Source organism: Leuresthes tenuis, unplaced genomic scaffold (genome assembly GCF_036924035.1).
Source record: "Leuresthes tenuis unplaced genomic scaffold, fLeuTen1.0.hap1 SCAF_2, whole genome shotgun sequence".
Lineage (NCBI taxonomy): Eukaryota > Metazoa > Chordata > Actinopteri > Atheriniformes > Atherinopsidae > Leuresthes > Leuresthes tenuis.
In genome coordinates this window covers 36,762,305-36,781,370 of record NW_027325356.1, presented here as the reverse complement: position 1 = coordinate 36,781,370, position 19,066 = coordinate 36,762,305, and the positions used below count along the sequence as shown (strand labels likewise).

General features: G+C 40.5%; 2 protein-coding genes across 2 annotated transcripts; one reads left to right on the top strand and one right to left on the bottom strand.

The window, feature by feature from the left end:
* Positions 1–217: 217 nt before the first annotated feature.
* phospho2 (phosphatase, orphan 2) lies at positions 218–3,003 on the bottom strand. Its single transcript, XM_072380995.1, has 4 exons — positions 2,906–3,003; positions 2,340–2,417; positions 2,125–2,219; positions 218–2,030 (listed from the first exon to the last, which is right to left on the bottom strand). The coding sequence occupies exons 2-4, from the start codon at positions 2,408–2,410 to the stop codon at positions 1,465–1,467; spliced, it is 732 nt and encodes a 243-aa protein (XP_072237096.1). The 5' UTR covers positions 2,411–2,417; positions 2,906–3,003; the 3' UTR covers positions 218–1,464.
* Positions 3,004–3,289: 286 nt separating this feature from the next.
* syap1 (synapse associated protein 1) lies at positions 3,290–9,142 on the top strand. The gene is made up of 9 exons (XM_072380998.1): positions 3,290–3,620; positions 3,922–4,040; positions 4,222–4,288; positions 5,961–6,034; positions 6,125–6,264; positions 6,387–6,538; positions 7,360–7,406; positions 7,524–7,677; positions 8,571–9,142. The coding sequence occupies exons 1-9, from the start codon at positions 3,419–3,421 to the stop codon at positions 8,699–8,701; spliced, it is 1,086 nt and encodes a 361-aa protein (XP_072237099.1). The 5' UTR covers positions 3,290–3,418; the 3' UTR covers positions 8,702–9,142.
* The last annotated feature ends 9,924 nt before the right edge of the window (positions 9,143–19,066 follow it).

The window sequence follows — 19,066 nt, the reverse complement described above, 5'->3', positions numbered from 1 at the left end:
TGTGTTAACAGACATACCTAATTTTTCGCATCTTGTTCTTCAAACTGAATAAAAAATCCCAATTTGTAAAATCGCTACTTAGACACCTTACCATTCACCGTGTCTTTTTAGTAAAATATGAAAAAAAAAAAGATGAAAGCATTTTTTTCTCAGACTCTAGTTTGAAAACATAAAGAACAGATATTTATCCAAAACTTCACACTATTCTGCAACAGAAGAGGTGAGTAATACCCATTTCGCTGTGATGATGCTAAAATCTTCTTACCTCCATGAACAAGGTTATGAGGTTAAGGTATGGTTTGTTTGTTTGTTAGCAGAATTACTTAAAGAATTACTTACAGAGTTACATAGATGACATTAACATTAACTTCTGGTGTAGATTCAAGAGTTGGTTCCTGAATTACTTCATGCAGCCATGGTCAAAGTATGCTGTCTCTTGTTGTGGTTATCTAAAAATGGTTAAAATCCCTTGAACTGTGAAGCCTTGTACTTTCACAGCACGTTTCATACAGGACCAAAATTATTTAAAAAGACAACTGCATAATTTTTACTCAGCCCAGTGGCTACGTTTACATGTACAGCAATATCCCAATATTCAATTAATACCTCACTCTGAATGACACTCTTCCATCTAAACAGTACTTTCTGACTGCCTTATTCCCAATAACTTCACATTCGCAGTAAGCAATAATAGAATTAAACTAGATTATTCCTGTCATAGAGCAAAGCAGCTGCACAACAGGAAGGCTGCAGAAACAATGGAGACACACCTTTGAGTGAGGCAGAAACCTGAGTAAAGCCTTGGTTTGGGTGAAAACACTGCAGCGGTGACATGGACATAACGCATTATTCAAACTTTGCTCTGTAACATGTAAACGGAAATTTAAGTTGAATATTCTACATGTAACTCATACAAACAACATAACTTGAAATACTGTCCCATGTAGAATAGGGTCAGTAGTCTGAATATTACTGTTTGTCTGCAAAAAGGCCAGTGAGTGTTAGGGGGATTTCTGCTATGAAAGAAGCGTATTCGATGCTACATTTCTTTTGGGTTACCATTTATTTAGTGCCAATAATCTCAACCTACTGTCAATCTCAGGTGTTTTTCCCTTAACACTGTTCATGTGAAGTAATGGCCACCTCCACGCTTTTTAGGTTATCTACCAGGTAAAAACTCAGATCTTGAACAAACACTGTTTTTGAGATTACTATGGATTGCAGCCTGATTCAGAAGCCTCCATTCCAAACCACCACAGAAAATTCCCTGCTAACAAATTTTCCCTTTTCAGAGCTTAATTGAAAAAAAACAAAACAGAAAAATCATAAATAGTCTTATCTAAAACATTAAAGTTAGAAATACTGTCACAATTTGGAAATCATAACAATGACAGTATGCCCTCGCATTGATAAGTGCGACAAGTACAATCATGACTGAGAAGTTGATCGATCCACTGGCCGTAACTATGACTGTATACTTGCTTTCAGCTCCTGGAGAATATCTGTGCCAATGCTCCAGGAAATGACTTGAGCTCTAAGAGATGTGTCACCTTCTTGTGCTGCAAGTTTGGCCAGCAGTTTCTCCAGAGTGTACCCCTTCCTGGGCATCACAACATCATTTCCTCTCAGACAGGAAGCAGGGCAGAGATCGTTCCCACCGTCTCCCACGTAAAAGATCCGCTGGTACTTTGTACCTCCATCGGCCCGCTCTGACAGGTACTGCTCCAGGACTTTTCTCTTGCAGAGGTTGACGGGGCATTTCTGGCAGTCGTGAGAATGGTAGCACTCTACCTCCAAGAAGCCCGACTCACTGAACCTGCCCGGGTTGGTGAAAACCTGGTCGACAGCTTTCTGGAGTCCCGCCGCCTTCAGGATCCAGTCTATGAACATGGTGTTGGAGTCAGAGATGACAATGCAGTCAATGGTGCTTTTATTCTCTGATATAAATGTCAGCAAGTCTGTCATGCCAGCTGTGAAGGGGATGGTCTCCATCACACTGCGGATCCTGTTGGGGCCAACCTTCTGCTCTCCTGTTGGAATCAATGAACAAAGATACAAACTGACGACTGAGCAGGTCGTTTAAGGTAGAAAGACACAGCACAAACATAAAAAAATAACTCTCACCTATGTAGTTCATCACCCTGTCCATGTACTCAGTCCAGTGGCCCTTTCTGTAGGAGTTCTTCACAGAGTCGGGAAGAGTCTGATCTGGAAGGCATCTGAGGACAGGATCAGACGAAATGATCCTCAGTGAATAAACACATTGTGAACCAAAAAAATCTCAAGATATCTCCCGGTATTCTGATTCATTGTCTTGTAATGAAACTTTTTCTACATACTTGATCACCCAGGTGTCACTGTTGTCGTCAACCACAGTGTGATCGAAATCAAAAACCATGAGAGTGGTCATGTTTCAACTGGAAAAAAAGAGCATTTTCAAATGATCTGGTTGAAATGAGAAAGCAGTGATTGTTTGAACATCGCATCAAACAACTCGTTCCTGGTGGTCTAAAAAGTTGTTTTTATATCAGCAGACACCTTAAGTAACTCCTGCAAACACTTTCACTTTCTATACATTACTCATTTTAACGTGCCGATTGACCCGCGAGGTCTCAGTTAACATTAATGCGGTGAGGTCGTTTTATTTTCTCTATAAATAACAGGTTTACGCTATTTTTTTTCTACAGTATCATTATTTCTACAAAGAGTTTGATATATCCTCAATTCTTTACAAGAAAAACTGTTAGCGACACGGCTAATCTTTCAGTTCCAGCAGCTCAGATCGAATTGAAGAGAAACAACGAGGATTTCACTGTTTTCTATACCAGACTGTTGTCCAGCAAAATGAACAAAAGCTATATAATAATACATGAAATTGTAGACAACAACACTGACACCAAACTACCTGTCATCGGTGTACCGGTCTATCTTCTTCGGTTTGACTCAATGGGGTTTGGTAACATAGAGCATTAGCGCCACCAACTGCCGGCCGGTCTGTCCTCCTGGAAGGGACGTAGAACAAGTCTCGGCTCATTACCACCACCTGCTGGTCTTACAGCTTGAAAAAGCGTTACCTTGATAAAAAACTTTTTTAAAAAGCACACAATTATTCTCATTAGATAACTAATTGCTTGTGTTTTGCGACCATTGCATATTTTTGTGTTAATACAACCATAATATACACATTTGATGAAGTTTTGAACACTTTATTGTTTTATTCGAGGAGTGAAAACGGAACAACTAATTCATTACACGCTTGTGACCACTCGGTGGCAGTATCGCGCAACTACCGGAAAGCATGCAAAGAAGAAGAAGAAACTCTGACGATTTAGTTCCTGGTTGCATAAAAAACTCGAACTGTTCAGATTGATATTTTTCCTTCGTAACCTCCTGTCTCAATCGTTTTGTTTGGACCAACATGTTTAAAGGGTTGGGGACGTGGTTGGGTCTGGAAAACCCGACGTACACGAACACGTCGGATGACAAGGAAAGCCTGAGTGTGGAGCAGGAAGAGAAAGTGGTGGAGGCACAAAATGAGGTAAACAAACAGCAACCAGCTGACCAGGAGAAAGAACCAGAGGCGAACCAAGAAAACCCTGAGCACAACATAGGAATCGGAGGTGAGAAAGGAATATTTTCTTCACCATTAGCTAACCAATGTTTTATCAATGTTTCTTATGAAGTTTTGTCAAACGTGAATTAAGGTGAGGAAGTGAAGTCCACTTTTCTGTTATACAAGAAATGTTTCTGCCTCGTTCATATGTTTTTTGTTTTAGTCCCCACAAGAGGATATCAGATTGCTAGATGTATTGTGTCATTTTATTCTTTTATTTCTTTTGTTTTGAAGTTAAAAAAAAAAACTGGCCCAATATTTTGATGCTGTTTGTAACATCCTGTCTTCTGGTCCACCTCCATTTGAAGATTTCATCTTCAGTTTTGCCTCCAGTGCCACCAAGAAGATCTCAGAGTCTATGGTCGAGACCGCTCAGACCATCAAGAAGACGGTGGAAGAGGGGAAAATCGACGGCATCATAGACAAGGCATGTTGTACCGCTGGCTTGTTTGACTTTAAGGGGAGTGCTCTTGCTTCGTATGTGTATCTGTTCTTGTTTTTCTTTTCTTTTTCAAGGCAGCATTTTGCTTTATCATTTTGACATTAGTGCCAGTCCGTCCATGTTGCCCTTCAAACTGTTTTCCTCTCACTGTGTGCTCTGTTTGCAGACATTTCTTGGAGACTTCCAGAAAGAGCAAGAGAAATTTGTTCAAGAGAAGAAGGCAAAAAAATCAGGTATTTCAGAAGTGAAAACAGAATCTACCTTTTATTTTGTTTAATGCTATACGTTTAGTTTACATGCCTAAGTAACTTAGTAAGAAGGGTATAAGTACTGCAGTTCGTGGTTAAGTGGAAACAGAATAAACATTCATCAAGGTGTCTGGGAATCTAAAGTCTTGATGAAATAACAAATTAAAATGTTGAAGAGAAAACAGAGTACAATTCATTAAGTACAATTCAGATGTTACAACTCATTAGTTGTAACTTCTGAATTTTCTTCCTTCTTCATGATCTCACAGATTTGCCGGCTGCCGCCACACACTATTTTTAGCAGGGCTCTCAAGTAATGAATGAAGGCAAGAGTGAGAATCCTGGCCGGGATGGGGGGGGTGGACAGGTCTTTCATTACTTATATTATTATTAGTGTTGTTGTTAGTGTTGCTCTGCTCAGACTCGTGGGAGACGTGCTTGTTTCCTGCCGTTTCCGTAGCGATAGCAGCGCGCCAGAGAAATGTATATGATATAGATTTATTTTTTTTGTCAGGTGAGAAATACCATGTGTGGCGTGTGAGCGTGAGACTTGAGAGCCCTGATTTTTAGCATTTAGCCATACAGTTCTGCAGTACCGGTTGCCGTTGCCATGGTCGCTTCTGTAAACACCATCGTGGCGTGGTCTATGGGCGTGATGTCATCAATGATCAACTGCGCATGCAGGTCACTTCAGGAGCGTGAGCTGTTCACACAGCAATCTGTAGACAGGCCATATTTAAAGAGGTAATGTGAACAGCCAAACAAAAAAAATCGGACTAGACTGAAAATGTGTGGAAAAAAGCAGCTGATGTCCCAGGAAAACTTTGCAAGACCTTCAGAATGCCTGGAACTGCTGATCATGACCACATGTCATTCTGAATTGTGCCTGCATTCGGCAGAAGTCTCAGTCCTTGCCATGATTTCTGCACACAACATACAACCAATGCAATTCCTATCATTATTAATTAGAACTACACAGCAACACTCCCACAACAGACGACACAATAGAAACTGACAAAAAGAAAAAGAAAGTGTCAGAAGACAACTGTAAAGGAATTAAGAAAAGATTCAGGCCTGCCAGCTGAATGTGATGGTTGTAAAAGAATACTTTTTACAGCAGAACGTCAGCTGAGAGCACCTGTCATGTAAGCAGGATTTTTGTTTTGGGCTTCTCTGTCCTCACCTGTGGTCATGCAATTGAATTGAAAATTATATCCAAAAAACGCCCATGTTCAGGTACTTCATAGCACTGCGTGCCACAACACTTTGTGCCTTTGTGTGTGTCTGATTTTGCTGTCTGATATCATCAGGAAAAAGAACTGGTCAAAGATTTAGCTTCTTTTTTTTTTTTTTTTCTTATAGGTCTTTTCATCTTTAGACTTAAACTGAAAGTCTTAACAGCAGGCTTTGAGATTACTGTGGGGATCTAGCCATGTTCAGAGTGACAATGATACCTTTCAGCTCCTCACAGCTCGCCTGTCCACTTCATTGTGCAGAACCAGCTGTGTACACGTGTGTTTGAATGTGTCCTCAGCTTTGTTTCTATAGCCCACAGTCGTACACAGTCCTGTGTGCTTTGAAGAGCAAGAGATGGCAAGTGTGGACAATAATGGTAAAAGATGAAAAGGTTAAAAACACTGTGCTGATGTTGGTCTAGAAGCAGCAGTGCCTCCCTGGGTCGGCTACAATGAGGAGGAGACAATCCAGCAGCAGATTCTCGCTCTGTCCGCTGTAAGCAATTACGTCATACTCTAAATGTCAAGGTTTTCTTTCTAATGAGCCCTTTGTGGAGAAACTGACCTCTCCGGCTACTGATTCCAGGACAAGCGGAACTTCTTGCGTGACCCTCCAGCTGGTGTTCAGTTCCTCTTTGACATGGAGCAGATGTATCCTCTGGCTGCTATAATGCTGGAGGAAGACGAGCTCCTAAATCGTATGCGCTTCGACCTGGTGCCTAAACAGTAAGCATTTTTAAAACCTTGTCAGTGTGCGTATGAACGACACATGCCTGCTCCTGCATCCATCTAACGGTGGAATCAACATTAGGACGATGTTCGGGTCCTGTGATGTTGTGTTTTTACAGAGTGAAGGAGGAGGTGTTTTGGAGGAATTATTTCTACCGGGTGTCTCTGATCAAGCAGTCAGCTCAGCTCACAGCGCTGGCAGCCCAGCAGCAGCAGAAGGACGGCGAGGACAGCGGGGTTGGCGTTTCACCAGAGGAAGTCGTTTTAAACGGTCAGGCTTTTTTACAGATGCTCTACAGCAGGGAGAGAGGCGGAGCAGGAGAGCAGGGGATGATGGTGCAAGATGACTGTCAGAGTTGCCCTCAAAGGCAGCACGAGACATTTAAGTTCTAAACCTGTGCTCACGGTCCAGTTTTGTCAAGTGTGGGATCTTAAAACTGTTCTTTGATGATAAGAGGACTGGCATGCTGAAGCGAAGTTCATAGGAAACTCACTCGTGGTGGCTCAATCTTTAAGCCGTTCTTAGCCACTAAAATGCTGAAAACCGTATCACACATTCATAACGACCGAAGTCCATACAAAACCCAACTGCAGTAGCAATTACAACACTGCTAAACTAATGACTTAGATGAAAAGTAAATGTTTTCATTCGACTTTCGAAGCACGAAACTTCAGTTCAGAAAACACGTGAGACACAAATCCTTTAGATGTTGTTTAGATCATGGAGTCATGGTTTCCTGGGTCCAGACCTTCGATTGTACACGAAGGTCTGCCAGACGTCATTCAGGGGCAGTTAGACTCCTTGTGGCAGAAAAGAGTTTTACAGCTAAAGAAATTACTCTCACTTTTAATTGTCTTGTTTTTTTTTTCAGTTGTCTGCAAGGGCTCATAGGATTGACAAAAAAATAAAATAATAATTTTCACACTTTAAAAGCTATGACTTCAAAGCTCCCGATCACAATACAAGTGTGCTGCAAAGTGAACAATACAACGATCTGACGACAATGAAAATCGCAGAGTAACAGCTAATGATTTTAAAACTTATTGCAGTCTGATTCTTTTTTTTTTTTTTTTTTTTTTTTCTCTTCGTAGACGTCAGACCAAAAACTCCTCCAGTTGCCATCAGTGACATTCAGAAGGTAAAATGACTACAAGTATGGACATTTTAGTTCTAGAGAAAGGGGGGGGGGGGGGGGGGGGGGGGACAAACAAGAGCAATTATTTGTCTTTTTCTTTCCTGTCTGTGTGAATTGCAGCCACCACAGGAGGAAGAGGAGGAGATTTCAACAAGTCCCGGAGTGTCTGAGTTTGTCAGTGATGCTTTCGACTCAACAGCCATCAACCATGAGGACCTGAGGAAAGAGATGGAGCAGCTGGTCCTGGACAAGAAGGACAACATTTCCTCTGATGGTGAGCTTTATTGTCACAATCTATTGATTTATTTATTTTTAATACCGTTGTTTTGCGCACTATAAGGCTCACCTTATTATAAAGCGCACCCTCATTTATGGGGTCCATTTCTGTACTTAACCCATACATAAGGCGCACCTGATTGTAAGGCGTACGTATTATGTAATGTTCTCTGATTGGTTTATCGCTGCCAGCCCACGTTGTGTATGTATTACGTCCCTGTGTCAGCGGGAAATGGTTCGACGGTCAAGGACAACATCGTCGGTCGTTTTTACACTTATAAACTTATAACCACACATCGGTCTGCATCAGCCATCTCAGACTGAAGAACAGGCACTCACTGGGACATGGGCAAAAGCATTAATGATGACACGATTCAGTCGCTAAGTACGAGCTCGATACACTCTTCGCCCCATTCAGAGTGAATGGCTGGGATCGGCCTAACTCTGGATTCACAGCGAACACAAAGCGGGCGACAGAAGTGGCCAGTTGACATTCTTTTCCAATGTCGGAGACCGAAGAGGCGCGGCAAAAGAGAACGTGGCGGTGAGCGGCGCGAAGGGAGAGCGGTGACTGATACGGAGGGGGATTAATGCCCTGCTGAATGCTCGGCGCTCCCCGCGGTAAATTCAAAATGGCGGTATCAGTGACAGATTTTAGAATCATGGTGTACACATAAGGCGCACGGCCATTCTTTGTGAAAATGTAAGGTTTTTAGGTGCGTCTTATGGTGCGGAAAATACGGTAATCTTTTATGCTAAATATAAAGTATTTACTCTTTTTATTCTGATAATCTTGTTTGTGGATGAGGACTTTCAGGAATTTTATTTTTCAGCCACAGAGTAAAATTTTTATTTTTTTTTGCTCGTGTTTCCCCTCATTTTTACATGCAGATGAGTCTGCAGATTGGGAAAAGGAGTTGCAGCAAGAACTTCAGGAGTATGAGGTCGTGACTGAGTCAGATCACAAGGACGACCAATGGGATCAAGAGATTGAGAAGATGCTCCAGGGCGACGAAAGCTAAAAAAAAAAGAAAAAAAAAACGTTTGTTGCCTTCACAGGTGAGAAGCTAGAATGGATGAACAGTGAGCAGTGATGTAAAGGAGGGGGAAAAACTTAAGTCTCCTGCTCCACACCTACCTGATGAGGTGATTTAGAGCCAATCATAGCAAGAATGCCTCTGCTGAAGGCAGCAGCTATGTCCAGGAATATTAGTGAAATACTTTCTGATTTAGTTCTATTTCCATGTTTCCCACCACCTGCTGTCATTTTTGATGAAAATCCTCTAGAGGTTTCTCCAGTATAATGTCCATCACTTACACTGTCTATATTTAGATTTTATCTTTGGTTCTGCTGGTGCTTCCTGATTGGTTGTACAGACATATCTTCTTATCACTGTAGTACAGTAAAAGTCATATGTAAAATTGAAATGTAAATGTAAATAAAGAGGGTTGTAACATGACAATTTGAGTTAAATCTCTGTTATTTTATCTGCTTGTCTGTTTAAAGCCCATTTTGATCAGCTCCTGTGCACGTCTGCTTTCCACAGTTTCTCTGTGGCTGGAAAACTGTACATTTCACTGTTTTACTTACCTACTTTATATTCTTCAATAAATCTTAATAATATTACTTTGGACTGTAATGCGTCATATTTACGGTGGACAGAAAAACCAATGGAAAGAAGGTTAGAAAATGATGGAACTGCATATTCTGTTTGTATAAAGGTACAAAACTAATTGTTTAAGTTAGATTGTGCTGTTTAACTCGTCTAAGTTATTAGATTTTTATGCAGTTTGATATTTTGACTAAACACTCCTGCTCTTCCCCAGTCCTGAGTTAAAGAAAGCCCATTCTATTTCAGTTCAAAGGCCCTATGAATCAGGGCATCATCTGGACTTTACCGGTCTAAAAATGAACTTCAGATGAAGAACAACACATGACATGACATTTATCTAAAGAAAATAAGACCAAACACGGAAGCAAAATGTATGAAAAATCATGTTAATATCGTTATTCAACGGCTTGTAGAACCATCTCTATCAGTAAAAGCTTGAAGTAGCGATTTCTGTGTGACGTCATCAGGCTCTCACTTTGTGGCGGAGGAATTTTATGTCGACTCTTTACAGTGATGCCTCAGTTCATTGGGATTTACTGGCATTTGTTATGGACTTCTCTACTAAGGTCCCACCAAGGTATCTTAGTCAGGTTGAGGTCTGGACTTTGAGCCAAAGTAACACCGTTAACAGTTTCCTTTTCAGTCGTCCTCTTGTGAGTTTGCTGCTGTGTTTAGGATTATTGTTCCGTTGCAAGATCCAATTCCCTCTTGGCTGGTTTGGGTCATGTTCATCAGATATATACTAGTTCCATGTCAGTTCTTGACGTACACAGATATTACTCACAGAGTTTCACAGTGCATGCTGGGCATTTTTTCATTAGGCAGGGACTATTATATCTTTAATATAGAAAAGAGGAAATCCTTGTCTCAAAGTGATAGTGAAAAACTAACCCATGAAGGTGGAACTTCCAGGATGGACTCCCCTTGATTATTTCTTGTTTCCTTTCCTTTCATACAAAGGGAAATTTATTCATGAGTAGATCTGCTCCGTGGCCAGTTGGAACAGTTTGAACCCTCTGTCTTCATCTTAAGTTGTTCAACAATGGTTTAATACTAATGTTATTCAAAGATTTAGAATTTTAGAATCTTTCCTTTCTCTTCTTCCTTCTTCGATAGGACAGGAAAAACAAGAAGTAAATTTCCGTGCATTCAGTCTTTTCCAGGTTGATGTGCATTAAAAGCTTCTTGTATCCAGCTACTTTCTTCAGAAGATGGAAGATCAATTCTTCCTCATGCAACTCAGAAGTCCATGTGATCATGTTTTGTTGGGATAAAAGATGGTTTACAGAGTGGATATCCTTCTGAGACACCATATGAGATATTCTTTACAAAAGTAGTGACATACAGAGAGTCAAATACTGATGAAGGAAGTTACCCAGCAGCTTCTGGCAAATACCATCTGCCAAACAGCCACACTGCGTGGTCTGCAGAATGATATGCAGTAAAACACATTGTCCATTACTTAAAGGTTTGGTTATACCTGTGCTACTCTTTCTATCTCTACCTGATAGATAGTTTGTTTGGGAGCTCAGGGTTGGGGTGAGAACCCATCAGTCCCACCCAATACACTCATTTGGATTTAACTAAAGATAGTAGTATCTGAGCACAGGACAATGTGGAAAACTAGAAAAGGTATACAGTTGTTTTTCTGATGTGGTTTCAGCCATGCAGCTGAAAGCTGACAAAGTTCAACTATGCTTTAATATTGAGTTTATTATTCTGGATTAATATGAGTTAAACTTTTCATAAAAGCCTGAGCCATTTCCAATTCAACATTTCTTTCATACATGTATATTTGTATTTGAAGCTAAAGCTAGTATGTGAGAATTGATTGTAGAGGTGTAAATTATGACAACATCCAGCTTGAATGTATGGAAGTAAAGATTTAAAGTACCATTGAATGGAAATGCTCCTGCTACTGAACACGTATCAATTACTGCTTATTATTGGCAAAAGGACACTGCATGCCACTGTAATCTATTTTGTTGCTGTTGTTGTTCTTAGTTGTTCGCATGTGTATTCACATGGAATTTTGGGGCACCCATAAGTCCCCTAAAAATCAGATTAAACTCTTGTAAGCCATATTTCTTGATTTAAATACTTGTCTCAGTGCCTGAGAGTATGTATCTAGCCTGATTTTCCTTGTTACTGCTACTGTTCTAAATCAGTCTCAGGAAACGTTTTAAGCAAGCAGCTGGTCATCTCAACACCTCTGTAAGACTCAAAACAGTCAGATTGTTAGCATACTTTATTTGACCAGGAAAAAAACGTTTGTAATATAATTCCAGGCAGCAGGGGCAAAAAATTTGAAGGCCTTTTTACCTAATTCAGTTCCGCCTTTTGGGACCTGCATCAAAGTGATGTCCTGAGAGCACAGACCATAATGGCAGAAGTTCTAAGACAGAAGTGAGCATAAATATGTAGGAAGAAGTGCACAAATGCATTTATAGATAAAAATAAGCCAGTGAGAGAGTCTGCAGTCAGAACACAAAGTGCAGTGATGTACACGATAGCTGCCATCAGTCATAAAACGCAGAGCACAGTGATACACAGTATCCGAAGTGTTCAGGAATGGCAGATGTGCATAATCCATCAGCAGGAGAAAGTTTGAAGTGATCAAATGTTTCCTGACTTGGTGTGAGAAACACTTTTTGTTTCTAAAAAAGAAACCCAATTTAAGTTTCAGCTTAGAATCAGCTTTCTCAATATGAGGTTTAAAAGATTCTCATCGATCAGAATACCTAAATATTTGCAGCATCTGACAATTAAAATTTCAACCCAGAACTCTGACATCAAAGTACTGATTTGAATAGATGGATGGCTCTTTTCACATGTCAAGTTTTGGTAGACTTCTTAAAATTTTCTTCCAAGTCCCATTTGACCAACTTTAAACAGACATATTAATAAAGTAATACCAAATAAATGAATACAGAAACATCACGTCTTTATTTGTAAAATCCACAACAACAACAGGACAGTCATTTCTGACAGGGACATTTTGGGGATCTCTCAACAGTGAGAAAATATTTGTTTAGGAAAAAAAATTAAAATAAATTTGTTGTGTGATAAATGGAGACACACCCGTGTCCTCTACCTGAAGCATGTCCGCTATCTGTTCCTAGTGTGTATATATATATATTTATATATACTGCAGTGGGGTTCCTAGTGTATATCCTTTCTTTTGTTAAGTAGTATATGTAGTGCTTTGGTTCAATGGTTAACTCAACTCATAGAAGAGAGTCAGGAGTACAACTTCAATTCTAAAGTTTTTTATATCGGACAAAGAAAAAGAAAAGTCCTCTGGCCCTTAACACGTCTCAAAATTAGATAAATAAAGGATCAGATTCACCTAAACACATGGCATCTTTCACTGTGTGTGTTAACCAAAACAGAAGCTGTGTGAAAAACTAAGTGCACCTCAATATTTAGTAGCTTAAAGAACCACTTAGGAGCAATAACATCCATTTTCTATATCCACTTAAATCCAACTCAGGGTTGCAGGGGCTAGAACCTATCCCAGCTGTCATTGGGCCAGAGGAGGGGCACACCCTGGACAGGTCACCTGTCCATCACAGGGCCACATAGATACAAATGAGCCAGACAAAAACCATCCGTGCTCACTGCCGGGGTCAATTTGAACACACCAATTAACCTGACATGCATGTTTTTTGGCAGAGAGAACATGCAAAGTCCATACAGAAAAGCCCCAGCTGGGATTCAAACCAGGAATTCTCTTGTCACTGTGAGGCAACAGCGCTAACCAACACACCACCGTGCAGCCACAGTAAAAACAAAGAGATTTGACAGGCTGTGAATGAAATGGCTTCATAACCCTTCCCAGACTGATGGGCAGACCTGTATGCAAATCAAAATGGATCCAAGTTTACCTGCAGTCCAGCAGAAAACTGCTTTTGATTTTTTTTCAGAGAAAATGTAAGTACAACAGACCAATATTAATTCAGTTTGGTATATTCATCAAGGTTGTGGTACAGGTACAATTGTGGAATATTTCCAAAGACAAGAGTGTGAGATAAACTGACAAGTAAAAAAAAAATGGTCTCGTGCTAATTTGTTGGAACACTACAATGTCGCCAAATATATCCCCTTATGTTGTGGTTTAATACATTTGGGAAAGACATAAAGGCTTACATAATCTGATTTTGTGCCATTACAGGCATAGTCAGGTCTGCCATTTTCACAGCAAGAGCAAAACACATAAAAGCAGCTTCTACTCTTTGCTAGTTTTTGATTAGAATAGTTCCTCACAATGGATGCAAATTAGCTGTTAAACCCCTGCGAACCCTGCGAATAGTCAAGATTGGTTCCAACATTCTTCTATATTGAACACTTGGGTTGGATGACTTCATCTTTCTGAGACTGTAGGTGGTGCTCTATCACTCTCAACAGAAATCTGCAGCCATGGCATTAATAGCTCATTTTGCTCATGATATGACTTGTAAAACATGTTAAAAAACTTGATTCTTTGCCGTGGGAATTTAAAGACATCAAGATAAAGCACCCACAATCAAAATTAAGCAAATCATACAAACTAGTTTAATAGTTTTAAAACACCAGATGTTGACTGACAAATATTGAAAATTTTACAGTATATGTCTGTAAACAGCTTTTGTATAATCAATTTACTCACTTCTCTCGGTTAATAGATCTTCTTCCTAACTTGTCATGGAAGTGAGTCTTTATGAAAAGTTTTGGAAGAGTCCTCGTCTTATTGAGTCTGATCCAGGTGTCTTTCTCTCTCCCTCAGGCCAGCTGAATTTCTGGAACAATCTGAAGGATCAGGTTCCCATTTTAACATAAGGCTGAAAAGAATGATCTCTTTAATTCCAGGCCATCTCAATTTCCATACTACCTGCAACTGAAGTCTTCAAAAAGATCATGTTTGGTTTGCTCACATAAACTAACAGTGTTTTTTGGTCATATCTGAAGTGGGAAAACAGGCAGAGGTGGATAAGAAGAAAGTTCTGTGAGACAGTGAGTCACATGGTGTGGAATGACAGCCCGCATGTTTTAGTAATAGAAAGTCTATAATCATGCGAAGTTAGACAAACACTCTCGAAACCAGACGACCAGACCTGCCTCAGCATGCTCCAACACTCTATATGAGAGCGTTGGAAACAGATGCTACGCATGTCTGGAATGTCTGCATTACTTCCACCACAGCGATGATGCTAAAATCAGTTGTAGAATAAATACTCATTTGCAAGTGGCAGTCGATACAAGGATCAATATATCAATACACCTTTGTGTGAGCTGTGCTTCCCCTTCTCTCTTGGGTTTTAGGCGTGTAAGAAGCAGGCAGCTTAATGAAAAGGTCAACCTTCAGTGCTGCTGCACGACGGTTCCTCTCTTTGTTTTGTCTCTCATTCTTATTCACACACACGTCACTTGCTTCACAGCATCACAGTTAGAGTCCACCAACTGGCAGTCATCACCATGGTAACAAAGCCCAGCAGATGAGGACCCATGTGTGTGGTTTATTGCTTGTGTGTGATGTTGGTTTAACCGTGTTTTAATAATGCATAGGGGCAGACCTGTGTGTGAGCCCCAACTCACACAGCACACATTGATGCTCTTGTCTGTTTCAGACAAAGGGAAAGACTGAACAGAGATGGGAGATTTGAACTGTAAAAGAGCATCTGATGCACAGCTAACTGCGTGTTTCAGTTAGAACTGTTAGTATGTTGCTCATGTGCACATTTTCTTGTATTTTACAGCAACTGTCCATGTAGAAATGAGTGTGGCCCTCTGGGATACAAAAGCAGTGAGATGTAGAAGAAGAGGGATGGGGGGTTGAAAATAGAGGCGAGTGAGGAATTTCCAAACCTTTTGAGAATTTCACCATACAAGGTGGAGTAAAATGCAACCACAGCATGTGGATAGAGATGGCAGAAAGGACTGTGCTTTCCAGCGGACACTATCTTTACTGATCTTATAAGCACCAGAATACCCAGCTGTGAAGTGAAACCACAACTGAATACTCTCAACGTGTATTTGTTTCATTCTTTTTACATTTTAATATTTTACTTGAAAAAATCTATAAGTGTACGGAGTTTGAACTCCTCTGCTTGTAATTTTAAAAAGTGTAGTCATTTCAAAAGCTTTTTTTCTTTTTTTAAAACTCAGAGAAGCAGCAAGTCACATACTGAACATCCTGACTCTCGAGTCCCTCCTGGTTTCTTTACATATTACTGGGGAAAAAAGACCTTACAGCAGTGATTTCTTATATTCTATCAAATTTCTCTAAGTAGATACTTCACACTATGCTGAGATATGCCATGTTTTCAACTAATATCTCTTTGGGAATCACCTTGTTGGCTTTTATGTGTAGACACAACACACCCACACATTCAGCTTCAGAGTTAGGTGCTGTTTTTATTCTTTGATGTTTCAGAACTTAGAGTTAGGAAGATGACACGTTCAAGCAGGTCCAAGTTCTGGACTGAAAATGAAGGAAAACAACCACTATCCAAGGAAAGACTTTGAAAGAACTTCAGAAAATCTGGAGGAAAATTTAAAAAAAACACTGTAAAAGATTACAAAAAGTTTTGGCTGATGGAAGCAACGTAATAAAAGATAAGTTGGGGAGCTCAAAACATTAACAGTCTCTATCAGCGGGAAGCATTCTGTTGTTATGGGGCAGATCGCACACGCAGTCAGTTTTGGAGCTCAGGAACTGATTTTTTTAAAGGAACTTTGCTGCATCAAAGTGCCCAACTTGACATTTCATTGTAACAGTTTTATTTCATTACATAAAACATGTAATGTTCCAAAGTTAATGAACTGCACTTTAATGTAAGTGCATCTTCAATAGAGAGCAATTGTGAGGCTGAGTGGTGGTGGTGGTGAGGGGGCTGGTATTGTGTATTTCCTCTTTTTTTAGATATAAGGGTTTTTCCCTTCTCTTCATGACTTCCTCTAAGACGCATCATATCTGGTAAATTAACTGCAGTTGTCGGTTGGTTTATTAAGCTACAGGTCAAACCTCTCCTTGTCAGTTATTCTCATCTCTGGTTTGACTGTGCTATATTTGTGCGCATGTTGAATATGTCTACGTGTGTCCCGTAAAATGGCAGTTTGCCCACATGTAATAGCAGCGTATGTACGAACACGGAATGGTAGCAACAAAACTGGGTGACGTGCACTCGGTGTTGCTGAATTTGTGACAGGTGTAAGGCTGATTTAAACCCCTGTAAAAGATCTTGCTCCTGTAGTGAAAGCAAGCCTTGCTCTTTTATGACAGTGCTGTAAAGTCGTTCAAATAGGCGAAAATAGGCCTGAGACCCCAAAAGGTTCTGAGACTATTGTTGCTGAATTTGACAAGAAAGAGGCTCCTGTGAAAGGCCAGTGTTTGAAAATGTCCTCGGTAATATAAAACTTGATGTTTGTTTCTGAGTACATTACATTTGGAGAATAAGGTAAAGTAAAAGATCTGATTCAGAAACAGGATTTGGCGGAAATCTCTACAAAGCCTTTGGTATGCATGTAGAAACGGGTGGTTTCTTGTCTGGTTGGTGTAGATCCTTTAACAGTGACTTGGCACTGTGAGGTTGTTTTTTTTTCCCAGGTTACAATGTATCATTGTTACGACCTTGGGAATGCTTTATTCTAAGGAGGGGTGTGTTTCCCATGCTTATTTGCACAGTTGCAAATGTGCTCGTTCCAAAATAATTAAGTGAGCTTTACAGATTAGAACACCTGCTTTTAGACAGTGCTCTTTGTGGTAGTCTACAACTGTCATGTGTTGCAGTTCTGAATCACTCAGTCCTGTCTTTTCTACTTCCTGTAACGTTGCCATTCAGGTAAATTGACCACTGTGTCACATGACAGACAGCAAAAGTCAAGTTCAGACAATCGTGGATTCCTTTAACCACGTCTGGAGATTTCTTTTGGAGATATCCAATAAGCTAACATCACAAGATGACAAGCATGACCAAACATTTGCTGCTTCACACCCTTCCCTGGTAATGCCAGGGCCCTAATAGTTCATCCATTAAGAGAGGAACGCAGACACTCACAGAACCTTTATGGTCTTGCATGGAGATGGACGATAAGATAACAAACTTGTGTAGGCTTGAAACTCTGCTGACTGGAGCCGCTGGAGCTTTTTATCTGTTTTTTCCTCTCACTGTTCTCTGCCTCTCATCAGTTCTTTGGTTGTTTCTCACTATCTCTTTCCTCCCGAATCTCACAGCAGTTTTTTGCGGGGGTCATAAGTGTACTGTCTCTTTTGTCTGCGTTTTTGTTCTACATTTGTGCGTCAGTGTGTGTGTGTGTGTGAGAGAGAGAGAGCCCTAGCACACCTGTCATCACAGGTTTATTATCCCACGCAATTGAACCGACACATCCTGCACCACACAGACACAACCACACGCTTACATGCACACACTCAACCACTCACGTAGACGGTTGAACAGAAGAGAGGAGAGGGGCCAGGTGCTGCAGAGAGCATTTCCCATATTCCTCTCTTCTTCCTCGTATAGAAAGGAGAACATCAGCCTAATCTGCAAGATGCAGTTTGGACTGTTGAGTAAGTGCCATTAGTGGCATTAGACATTAAGAATGTTGGTTTAAACTTTAACCTTCTTCAACACCCGCAGCAACATGTTTTGCATGATAGGGGTGTTACGGTAACGCTCTTAGTTAAATTTTTTTTCTTTGAAAGATGAAAGGAAGCAATAATGAAGCTGATTACAAGTCTCATTTCTCTTTTATAGCTGTTCAGAAGATTGGGTTTAATCCCAAAATACTCGCGTGCTGGCTATGTTTGCGTTTTATGGAAGCGATCCTCAGGACTGTTTGTCTTTCTTTTGTTTCAAAACTTCCGTACAGTCAAGCTGTGGTTTGCGTGGATAACTGAAACCTGTAAAAGTGTCAGCTACGTGCGCCATCATTCACCTGCTCCCCCACTGTCACTGTAGCAAACAGTGTAGGCCTACAGAAAAGCCACTTTCAAGGCTTTTGGCCAACATGGTCTTTTATTATTACACCCACAGACAGATTGACAGGTCTCTTAAAGAGTGCAGGCACCTAAGGGCACCCTAAGGAGTTCTTAATTCAATCTGAGAATTGCCATTTGCAATATCCTGAACTGAACGTGAGATCTACACACATAAAAACGCATACCACAATGTGCAGTTTCAATCCATATGAATCTAATTACAGGGATTAAAGGATGTGATAGCAAAGGCTAATGTAATACAGGACTATAAGTCAATAACAATGACATTATGTGGTTATTTCGTCATTAAACAAACACTGAAAACTTTGTAGCGCTATTTGTCTGCTACATGGAATGAGAGTGGCTTTAGAAAGTCAAATGGCTGACTGTACTCTCCGACCCCTCTGTTCCCGCATCCATCCAGTTCCCTGCCAATCTTCCTGTTTCACACCTTGCTGAGCTGACAGCGGTCTAGTAAGGCAGAAATAGTAAAGAAAAGAATGACAAAACGTGACTGTACATCAAAATAAGAGCAAACATTTTGTAAAAGAATCACTGAAATTCGCTAAAATGACAGTAAATAACAAAAAGGTGGGGGGGGGGGGGGGGGGGGGGGGGCTCCAATTCGTTATCAAATTGTGAATAAATACCCGGTGATTTTCGAGTGTTTCGCTGACTCCTCTGCAGCCGGTGGCGTGTTACTGTGAAAGTCTTTCAGGAAACAGCAGTTTTCACTGAGTGTGACAGACTGTCTCTGTTTTCACATTTGAAGACGCGGTGGTCAGCGCTGCGCGCTCGCTTCTCACTTCTCAAAC